Raw genomic sequence first — 11909 nt, forward strand, 5'->3', positions numbered from 1 at the left:
GGGCAAACCCATGTGGGGCCACCATGGAACCCGCGGACAAACCCATTTTAGCCATTACCGGCAGCTTACGTCCCCAGTTGTGGTCAGCCAACGTTCAGTTCCTCGTTTGAGCAATGAAGTGCAAGCTAAACGTCATGTTAACAGGAAGCTGCACATATGTGCATGCATACGCATCTGCAGAGTGTAAGTTAAAACCGCACCATTTTTTTTCCACAGCATTTAAATAGGTGAATCTACACCACAGTGCGAGTTCTAGGGAACTCTACACACTAACGGACTACAAAGCAAGCAAACGGGAAAAACACCCACCCTTAAAAGAAAAATAAGATGTGCAGAAAGACTTTACAAGTTTCCATTTTATTGGTGTACTTCTGACAATAACAATGATGGTATAAAAGAAAATCTCCATCATACAAATTTCAATAATCAAATGATAATATGCCAATACACAAACAGATCCACATAAGGCTGACATCAAGTTTTGACAAGTGGCTTCGAATGGCTTCAATTCAAGGAGACGGGTCTCTCCTTACAATCAAAGAATAAATATTTTTGAAGATATTTTAGTTATCTTGTCTCCTTTTCTTCTTAAATAGTTAATACAAAAAAGAAAATATTTGTGATTATTTTTGCGTGGATTGTGTCGCTGGTTTGGGTGCCTTTGTTACTTTGCGATGTAAGACTTCTTTTTTTTATTTATTTATTTATTTATTTTTGGCTTAAATAAAAAAAACAAAAAAAAAACATCTTGCAGTGCTTTCCTGTGACCTCCACCTAAACTCAGATGCTGTCACACGGACATTCTCGTGCGAGAATCGGTGCCGATTTCCAACACGATGCGCTTCTCCCGTTTGCCACAGCAAGCTAAGCATGGTGGAGACACTGGAAGTGCAAAACTCTGCGATTATGAGAGGAATTTTAAATCTTATGGAATTTTTTTTTTTTCTCAAAAAGAAGAAAAGAAACAGCTTGTGCTTGGAAGCAGTGATGTAAAAACATTGATGTGTAAGCTCCACTAGCACTTAAATGGCACCAGATAAACCCCGAGCCAACCCCCCGTCTCTCCCCCACCCTCCTGAAGCCTTGTTCTTTATGCTAGCATCTGTAGTGATTTAAGACCTTAATAGAATTTCTAAAACACTACACACAACAACGATATTTACAATGATCATTTTCTTGATATGCACTTCTTTTTCAATTTAAATATTCTTGCTTTATAAAAAAAAATAAAAACTCAAGTGAAAAAACACAAACCAGAACGAAAAACAAAACAACAACAACAAAAAAAAGAACTACTGCAATAAATTAAAAAGCTTTAAGGCTGCCAGTCTTGTCAGATGCCCAAAGAATGGTCCCTTCATTTAAACTGGCACAAAACGGATTGGGACAGGTGAGATTAAGATATGAAGAAGCCTCTTGGGAGAGAGTCTCCGCCTGCTCTCCTCACACTGGAATCAAATATTTACCATTCCAAACACAAGTCCCTGGTGAGTAAACTAGTGGCCAAAGCTGTTCAGTAGTTTCCAAAGAAAATAAGTGTGGAAAGTGTAGAGCTGATGCGGCTGCTCATCATGTATGGTGAACATAGAGCCTAATACTGACTCTGAAAACGCAGAGGGCCTCTTTAGATCGAGGATGTCACAGTCTGAATCTTCACCTGAACACACACACTGAAAACCATTTGGCTTTTGCTATATGTCCATTTAGCTTTTAATTTTAATTTAAAGCAATGAAAGTTTTATATATATATATATATATATATATATATATATATATATATATATATATATAGTTGTGTTTAGAGATAATATACAGCGTATCATGTAAATGTGAGGAACTATACGGAGAACTTGCCAGCTGTTCACTACCAGGAAATAAAAACAACTGTTCATATCAGTGCTGGTAAACAAAATCCAAAACATAAAAATACAAAAGAAAAAAAAAAAATTGAAAAGAAGGTTCATATGGAGGATGGTTGCACCTCTGAAAGGTTTAGCCATTTCACTCAAACACACATGGAAAAGAAAACTTAACACAACTGCTTGCTACTGTCCCTGACTTCCACTGGGCACCTCCGTAATCTGGAGCGAGGAGGTTTGCATGATTCGTTTCTGAGAATGAGCCACAGCTCTTTCTAAACACACAGATCGTCTCTGAAGTGTAAACACCACTGTTAGAATTCCAGGCTGCGGTGATTTCAGGAAGCAAAACTGATTTCACTTAACTTTGCATCCTTAATTCAACACTTTGATGAAGCATACTTTTGATTCAGTTTCAGCATTCGGTCTTTTTTAGGTTCAAATCTGCCATTGGTTATTGTGATTCTGATTCATGTGAAAACAGAGGCCAGATGTCCTGATGGGATTGTTTTACATCTGTGGGATTTAAGTTAAAAAGAGCGATGGCTTTTCAATTTCTTGTGAAGAAGTTAGAAAGAACCAAAACTCAGTCAGAAGGAGGGTGAAAGACATCCATATTATATGTACTCCTGCTAAAAAAGTCTCCACTGATTGGAGAAAATAAAGGGGTAGATGTAACAAAATCTAGATATTCCTCCAAAACCGAAGACATACCAAGATGGTAACTCGTCGCTGTGGTTACCAATAGCCTGACAGCAACACTGAAGGAGCTGCAGGAATTTCTGTCTGGTACTGCTTGTTCTCCACGTGTGAGAAGAGTATTCTCCATATGTGCATTGTTTTTCTTTTTTTTTAATGCTAATGTCTCCTAAAATGTTTCATGATTCAAAACTTCGACTGTTGTGCCGCTAAAGATATTTGGAACAACCACAAACTACACACCGCCACACTGAAGCACAGTGTGGCAAAGGTGGATGAAAACATGATTCATAGTTTGGGATTGATTTTGTCTGCTATAAAGCAGAAGATGAGGAAAGATTTAATTTTTCCTACAGCGTACTCCAAAACCAATAGGAAAAACACCTCACTAGAAGTTTTTGAATGGCCAAATCCACAACTACTGTAAGCGTAACAGAAAATATAAGGGATCACCGGAACATGGATAAGAAATGTCCTCACAATCTGACTAATTTATAGATTTGGAGCAAATTAAGATGCGACATCCTCCTCTGTTTTTTTTTTTAGTAAAGAAATTTACAATGCCTCATTGTCTTAACCAACAGAAACCTGGTATTTGAACAGGGGTGTAAGCACTACTGAGATCTGCTAGCATAACAATTCACACATGGGTTAGTTTAATGTGGCAGGATGAATAAATTCACTGAATGATATCATAATAGTATCTAGCCCACATGATGGATAGATGAAATGAAAGAGCCAGAAGTCTGGATAATGTTTTTTTTGCCTCTCAATATCACATCGCGTCCCGGTAAAATTGGCTCCAGTAAGTACGTCCTCCAAAGGGAGCTGCGGCAGGTCAGTACCATTGATTATCATCAGTGTAATGGAGGTGATCAGTGAAAGAAAGTGGCCACTAGCATTTTTTTTTTTTTTAACTCTGTCTTGCTCTTCCTGTGGTTATCACACAAAATGGCCTCCTCCAACGCCTCTGCTCAGAAGAGTAATAACACCAAGCTACAGTATGGGTGCCATTCCATTTCATTTCATCTCTTTAGCGACGGCGCAAGTGGCGCCGCCGCTGAAGAGAAATAAGATCCGTGTCTGAATGAAACGGAACTGCCCCCATTTACACAGAACCGAACCTCAGAATCCCACACTACTACACACAGCTATGATTCAGTGCATCTAACACAGTCTGTCACTTCCTAAGTCATCACGTCAACCCGCAAGAAAAATAAAAACTGAACAATTAAAAGTAAGTATTTCGTCAAATAAATAGACAAGAGGGCCAGCCCCTTTTAGTTTGTATTTTATCGTTGAAATCCAACATTTTTTTTTTTTTCTCGATTACGTACATGCCTCCTAGGAGAAACATGTTTAGAAATGTATACAAGGCGATTTGTGTGAAATGATGTAGCTGCATGACAAGAAGACAGTGAGGAATATATGTCTGTGTGATATCTTCAAAAATGGAACTACATTGGTTTGGGGATGTTTGACCCCCAAAAACGAACACTGTTAAACAAACAGAGAGGAGCTGCTGTGTATTTTGAGAGGACTGTCAGTGTGTGTCATAGCACAGTGTCAGGTAGCATGCCTCTCCAAAATAAAATAAAAATCTCTACATAGATCAACACTTCAACGTTTGATTTAGACGAAGAAAAGCTCGGACACGAAGCCAATCAGTAGTAATCACATGACACCGTCATTCAGATCGTCTTTTTTTTTTCCCCCCCAATCAGATAATCTTTTTTTTTTCCCCACCTATGTGAGGAAATAAGGGTCAATTTAACAAAAAAGGCAGCTGCAAAAGGGTTGCTGAACAGATTAAGATGTTTGCAGCACCCTAGGTGGAGGAAGGCTGGCTACAAACACAAGACAAGCTCGAGATTCTGTAAACACCAGTGATGGTGACACAAGTCAAGTATCTGCAAGCTCCAGTTTTATGTTGTAAAAAAAAAAAAAAATTGAAAGTGAGTAAACATTAAGAACGTAGGGGGTCTAAAAATACACCTGCACCTATTTCTTTCTGACCTAGATTTACATGCTGCACGCAGAGTGAGGTCTAAAGTCGGCCAGAGAAGAGTTGGGAGACGACGTCTCCTCCTTCCCTGGCGACCAGATGCATGCAGGCCATTTGCATAGCTTGCCCTCACTCGCACACAGATGTAGACACAAGATAGACGCGAGTTCTGGGAAAAAGAGGAAAAAAAAAAAAGCAAAAAAAAAAAAAAAACAAGGGGGCGCCACGTTTTGCTTAAGCAAAGCTGAGCTCAATTTAAGGTTTGCATACGCAGTCACACCTTTTCTTTAGTCCAACAAGGGAATGCTAGCACCCATGCTATTGCATCTGTACAATAAGGAAGTCAGGGCTAAGTTCTGCTGTCTGATATTACAGCTTATTGCTAACAGGATGAGCATTGCACTCCAACATACAGCCACTAGCAGGCAGCCAGAACATTCAGTGAAACAATGCAAACACAAACGTCACAGTCTTTAAATGGTATGTTCACAAGACGGAATACGAATGATTAAGGAAATAATTGTTTTTTTTTTTTTCTTTTTTTTTTTTTTTTAACTTGGAATAAACTATTTCTCGCACAATATATCATCTTCTCTATCTATCTTTACTTGTAGATTTGGCATTCCTATTGCAGAACCAGCTGCATGAATCCACTCAACTGAAGTTGCTGTGTGGCGCTGTAAGGGTTGTGTGCACATGCAAATGTTTTCACAGGCTTACTGCATTTATGAAATCAGAAGAGCAAAACTGAAATCAAAGACCTAAGCTCCAGCGCCCCCTCCCACCCCCATGTCAGCACATGCAAGTACAGAATCCTGTGTGCGTACATGTGTGACCAGTGTGTGTGTGTGTGTGTGTGTGTGTGCGTGCGTGCGTGCACGTGCTTGAATGTGTAACCTAATTCCGTAGTCAAGCACAACAGCTCAGGGGGGAGCTAATCAAAAGAGAAAATAAGGAACAAACTTGACAAATGGGATGCTGAAGGCCAAAATGGTGCAAAAGGCATGTGGAGACTGACGTGTACACAAGCCCAGATGAAGAGTAATGAACTGTGGCACGAATAAGTGCAGCATTTATCCCTTCTTTTTTTTTTTTTTTTTTTTTTTTTTTTTTTTTTTAGATGATTTATCAAATCTGCTAATTTGAGTCTCCATTTCAGTTTTTTCTGTTTTTACATACAAACAAACACAAAGCAAAACAAAACGAAACACAACAAAACAAAAAACAACAACAACAACAAAAAAAAAACTAAGTCCTAAGCAGTGCTGCGACTGGTGAGATATGGCTGATGTCCTAAAGGACTTTTGATTCCCAGGTGTTTTTGCAGTCCAGCTCTGCCTACGTCAGTAGTCAGCCACAGGTGCAAGCTTTCTGCTCAAGCTGACTGTGATATTGGTGAAGAGTCGACTTCTTGAAATTAGGGGTGAATAGTTTAGGTTATTAAGACCATCCACTTTCTGTCTCTCCTTTGAGTGACGTAGTAGACTATACCTGTGAGTAAAAAAACAAAAAACAAAAACAGAAGCAAAATAAATCAATCATCTGAACAGCAGAAAACCACAACAGTACATGTACCAATTAGACAGAGGCAATATATGGTGAAATACAACAGTGAACTGGGAAACAATGTGGAGAATAAGCAAAGAAATTCACTCTCTAGATGTAAAAAGTGGGAAGACATACAATGGTTGTATTCCCCGGAGTTAGGAACCACAGTCAGGCCCAAATATTATAAATCCATGAATACGTGAAACTGCCTCTATAAAAGCTTACAACTGCCTAATTAAATAGCTAAAACACCAAACGTACCTTAATGTTCATTAATACATTCAGTGGAAACTGCCTTCGCACTACTTTTCAAAAGAATAAATTTTTTTAATTAACTCTTCTCAAAGCAACAATGTTTCCTCTGCTCGTTTTATGTCACATAGGAATCCAGCCCCGCAGCATTCAAACAACGTCACATGAAAAGTCTTTAAGTGAGTTGAAATTCACTCAAAGTCACCACTTTGCCTTCTCATGTGACTGGCTTACATCACATGAGTGTAAGCCTCGCCGGAGCTATCAACTCCTTCTTTAACCAAACGCTGTTTGGCGGGTTGTGCCTTTGGAAATGAGCCGTGTGTATTTGAACACCCACCTTCCCAGGAACTGGGCTTCTCCACGATGGTGATGCGGGATAGACATGTAGCGTCCCAGGTCTCCATGCGGTCTGCTTACACTGTAATTGGCAAACTGCACCCTGTGCAAACAAATTTACTGATTTTAAACCAGTAGTGTACACAGTTAAATAGAAGCTTTTCAATATTAGCGCTCACTGAGGCATTTCCGTAAACCACCATGCTATCGTGTTACAGTTTTCAATAACATGATATTGACGTTTGTTTGTCCAGTCACTGCATGCAAAAGAGGCTCTCTTGACAGGGGAAAAAAAAAAAAAAAAAAGCATAAGTCGATCAGTTGAAGTCAGCAGATTATACTGGAAGCCCAGTACAGCTGCCTGTGTGCTGTGTGGGCGGTGGGAAATGCTGTGCGGCAAAGAGCCACATGGAGGGGAAAAAAAAAAAGAAGGAAAAAACAGCCAACACAAAGGCCTGCTATGACCGACCTGCCCAACTTATCTAGTAAGAACGTCCAAAGCTAACAATGCAGCAAGCCTGGTGCTGCAGCAGCATGCAGTAAGCTGGAGTCTGTGTGTTTTATGTGCTGTTTTCCCTACCTGTTCCAGAGGTCATCGTCCTCGCCTCCCCAGCCCCAGAACGCATTGGGAAATCCATTAATTCTTTTGAACTGCTTCACCATCAGGCCACTGACACCACCAAAGAACTCATTATATGGAAGCCTTGGGGGAGATAATAACGCATAGATTCAGTATAATATATATATATTTATTTATTTATTTTTTATTTATTTATTTTTTTTTTTCCAAAGGAACAAAGTGGACACTCACATGTAGGAGTACTTGTCAAGTTTGACCGCAAAATGTCGGGGCATGTCCGTGCAGCCGTAGTAGTTCCGGTCGTTCTCCATGAGGTGGTCCACGTCATGGAAGATCAGGCAGTCCCAGTCCAGGTCCTTTATGGCCTCCTTAAAGCCCACGTTGAACAGCATGGCTCGGTTAAATGGTTCTGTTCCTCCCTGAAGAAAAAAGAGAGGGAATAAAAACAAAAATATTCAGCCATTTCTGACAGAAAAACACAGATGGAATTTTTCCAAGCGTGGTTTTACAGGGACTTCTCTTTATGCATGTGTGTGTGAGTGAGTGTGCATACCTGCTCAATGACATATAAGGCAAACTGGAGTCTCTGCTTCTGCAGCACAGGCACCAGGTGTCTCAGTAGGATGGGCAAGTGTTCGTGACGATTCCTGAATGGAACGAGGATTGCCACCTGAGGATGGAAAACAGCAGATAATACAACAGATATCAACTGAGAAAAAAAGACAACTAGAGCAAGCTGAATGTAAAAATATACAGGGCTGCTGTGTATTTAAATGAGAGAGCCGTTTAGTTTGTTCTACTGAGTTTGTTAAGAGTTTGTCAGAGCCTGGAAGTCTGGCATCCTAGAAGGAAAATATGAAAGTCTGACAAAAAAAAAAAAAAAAAAAAAAAAAAAAAATCGCAAACAGCAAACTAATCTACACAATTAGATATGACATTTCCGACTTATAATCAGCACATGCAAGTGGGATTTTTTCCAAATTCAGTGAAATGGTCAAAAATAAAAGGGTTCATAGGTAGTTCATAAAAATGATAAAGTGGCTTTTGCCTACCAACAAATTACTGATCACTTATCTGATAGTTTGCAGAATTACAAATAAAAAAAAAAAAAAAAAGGAAGAGGGCATGATTTCTCTGTTAAAAAAACATAGCAAACAAGGCTTGCTTAAAAACAAACAAGTAATGTGTTTTTTGCATTTAGAGGCAAGTATAATTGCTCTGTTTGCTTCTTGTACTGTGTGTGTAAGTTGTTCCTTTTTTTATGGCAAACTGATTGACCACATAATTCTCCATCAAAGCATAAACAGCAAAGTGCACAGACCATATAAGAAATGTCATGCTGGTTAATTAGGCTACTTAATAATTCCAGTGAAACACAAGCTAGATGAATCATTCTCTGGAAAGACGCAGCTGTGTTTGCTATCAGAGATTGAAAAAAAACAACAAAAAAAAAAAAACAGGGCAGGTACGAAACCAAATGCAGTTCAACAGTTCAACTGACTAATATCCCCTTTACAAAATGCTAATAGGGAAGTTGGAACCTTAAAGCAGAACCAATCTTTTTTAAATATTTTCTTATCAAGCTCTGCTTGCAGTACACTGTTGGCTCCAGTTTACTGCAGAGAAACAATTCAAGTTCAGATTTTTTTTTTTTGTATTTAGGATTTTCAGTTTTGTTTTGCACATCTAAAACTTTGAGCATTGGCATTAATAACAGCTTAAGGCTAAATAATGCATATCATCAGATCTAGTTAATCAACCAGCCATGATTTTGGTCTGTATAGCATTTATTTGGTGTAATACCCGCACAAAAAATACCACTGTTGTGCACATCTGATGGATTTAATTGCATTTCTCAACAGGTTATTCTGCAAAAAGTTTTTACCATTCTGGCATGTACACAGGACTGAATACAAATGGATTGTGCCATCTTCTCTGGTAATTATCCTGAGGTTGGCTGTAGAGACATGATCCCTGTAGCTTGCCCACATTAGGTACCCAAATACAGGTGATGGGTGGCACTTACTTTTTACCATGACTGTATTTTTCATGATGAGAAATATTTCCATTCCAAATTGCTTAGGAAGGCAATGGCCTGGCCAGATCAAATATTTACTAGTAAATGGCTGCCTGGCCAGCACAGTAAATATTCGATCTGGACCTTCCAGGAAGGATGAACAGCAATTCTGTAACAAGTCCAACAATTTGTAAGACGCTTTTAGTAACCTTTTGTGCCCCAAAAAGGAGCAGTCGTGCATTTGCCAATCCCACTGGCCAGTCGGTTTATGCTCGTCAACCCGCTCTGCTTTTGAGAGTGCCATACACACAAGGACACTTACCTTCCAGCGAGGTAAACAGTCTTTGGGCTTCCAGAAGCCTCCCAGAGCCATGGTGGGCTCTCGCTCCAGCAAGGACCTCTCCACCTCCTCCAGAGATATTTCACTCATGTTCACCTCCAGCCTGCCCTCTGAGAGAGGAAGGAGGAAGGGAAAGGAGCAATAAAAGTCAGAGATTAGAGGAGGCAAAAAAAACACCATAACAATGGGAGAAAAGAGGAGAGCACGAAGTCAGCAGAAAGACAAGAAGTGCAAAAACAATCAAAGTAACATAATGAAGTTGAGCAATGTTGGGCATATGTTTCTAAGTGATTATGTAATAATTGTGTACTCGGTTTGTAAGCAAAAGGAAGTCTAATCCAAAATGTCAACAGTGTGCTTACTCATAGAGGGCAGCTTCTCAGGGCAAACCTGCGAAGGGAGGTATGTGAAACCCTCAGGGAGGTAAGTGGTGGGAGGAGCATCGCTCTCGCTCTCGTTGAAGTCATAGGAATAATCTGGGGCCACAAATGAACAAGTTTCAAAAAGACATCAAAGGAAACCTAGTCTTTCTACTGAATAACTGTCAAGTTATCATTCTTCCACACGACTGTGTGTAAGACATAAGAAAACATTTCTGTATTAAACATAGTTTGGTGAAATTAAGCATTCTTATTTTCTGGGAACTGAATTTTGGTTCTTCATTAGCTGTAAAGCCACAAACATCCAAATGAACAGACATAAGCATCAAAGATCCACTTATTCAAATGACGTAATAAAATAAATTATATTTTCAGTGATGTTCAAATGCATCTGCATGCTTGGTTAGTTCAATATACATTCACTTTCCTAAATATTTACATCTCATATAGATTTTAGTGACAAAAATGCTGAAGCTCAGAGAGGTTGTTGAGAAGAAAAAAAGGAAAGGTGAAAATCTCAATTAACCACAGCTGATATCATCATTGCAACACTGAAAAATAATGTTGAAAGTGATCACAATAAAAACTAATAGAAATTAAAACTTGAAATTATGTCACTCTGTGCCTGGTGACTCTAGTAGAGTATCACCGTTTGAAATAAATTATTGAAATTGAATAAAAATTTGATGAATATCTATCGCCCTTAAGATATTGCTGTATGTGCTGGTATTTACCTGTGCCATTGATGCTGTAGGCCCCTCTCACAACTTGCTCCAGGACCTGAGCCCCTATGTTCCTCACGTTTTCTCTAATCTGGATGCCTCTGGCTTGGACCATGAATACATACTCATTCACTGTAAGCAGGAGAGAGAAAATGAAGTCGAGTGAAATTATTACACTCAGATAGGGTCACAGTACAAGAAAAATGCTAAACACCTATACCCTTTTTACGGTCCTGTGCAAGACCTTCTTCATTTTAGTTAGTCACATACTGTTGAACAATAAAGGCCAATACTCATATTTAAGGAAGATCACGTGTGCTTTGCGCAAGCAAATGTCCTTTATATTAAGCAGAAACATGTTGTGTTTCTGCTTAATATGATGATAGATGATTCAATAATGAGAACTTCCTAAGCATATATCAAGGAGGAAAAGGGAACAACTGAATGGTTAATTTTTAAAAAAGGGGTAAAGTAGGAATAGAAGAGACTCAGGAGATGATGTAGCTAAATTAACTGACTGGTTACTGCTTTCAGTGCTCGATAATGGGAGCGCTTCATCTTATGATGCACCACTTTTTCCATTCAACACTTACTACACTGTCAATAGTTGAGTATATTTTTGCTGGTAATAGGAAAACATAAAAGGGGACAAAAATGATAAGGGCACAAAAAAATTGCAAGAGAAAGAGCCAGAATTAATATGGAAGGCAATATAAGTTTTTCGGAGCCATTTTCGTGTTTTTTTTTTTTTTTTTTTTTTTTTTTAATGATGCCTTTTAAAAAAAATGCTATTTCAAATCTTCTAAAACATCACCTCATGTTTCCAGGTTAGAAATTGTCTTTTAAGAGAGCATTTGTCATAGACCATATTTTATCAAAGAAGCAGCTTCAACTTGATGAGAGTGGGGTGACCTACATAACACCACCGCAAAGGTTAACCTCCCGGAAAAAAAGAAGCAGCAAAGTGGAACATTGAAGGGTTTATGGTCTAAATGAGTCAACGTTTTAATTGAAAATAAAAACACACTGGCAAACCACTCAGACCTTCGCAAACCTAGCATGAAAATATATATATATGCATAGTGAAATTCAAAATTCAAAAGCAAAAAAAAAAAAAAAAAAAAAAAAAAAACCCACATAACACAAAATCCCCCAGGGACTTTTGCGG

At 38.8% G+C, this 11909-nt stretch overlaps 1 protein-coding gene across 1 annotated transcript in view; it reads right to left on the minus strand.

Annotated features, from left to right (window-relative positions):
- Positions 1-338: 338 nt before the first annotated feature.
- The window catches only part of b4galt5 (UDP-Gal:betaGlcNAc beta 1,4- galactosyltransferase, polypeptide 5), a 54510-nt gene continuing 42939 nt past the window's right edge, over positions 339-11909 (minus strand). Inside the window, exons 2-9 of the mRNA XM_015035108.1 lie at positions 10754-10873; positions 10002-10115; positions 9622-9749; positions 7836-7952; positions 7514-7701; positions 7283-7405; positions 6704-6805; positions 339-6054 (exon numbers count right to left, since the gene is read on the minus strand). Coding sequence (XP_014890594.1) covers positions 5907-6054; positions 6704-6805; positions 7283-7405; positions 7514-7701; positions 7836-7952; positions 9622-9749; positions 10002-10115; positions 10754-10873 — 1040 coding nt within the window. The 3' untranslated portion in view covers positions 339-5906. The remainder of the gene's footprint in view (positions 6055-6703; positions 6806-7282; positions 7406-7513; positions 7702-7835; positions 7953-9621; positions 9750-10001; positions 10116-10753; positions 10874-11909) is intronic.

The sequence above is a fragment of the Poecilia latipinna genome, unplaced genomic scaffold (assembly GCF_001443285.1).
Source record: "Poecilia latipinna isolate Pla-1442-1.1 unplaced genomic scaffold, P_latipinna-1.0 Scaffold324, whole genome shotgun sequence".
NCBI lineage: Eukaryota > Metazoa > Chordata > Actinopteri > Cyprinodontiformes > Poeciliidae > Poecilia > Poecilia latipinna.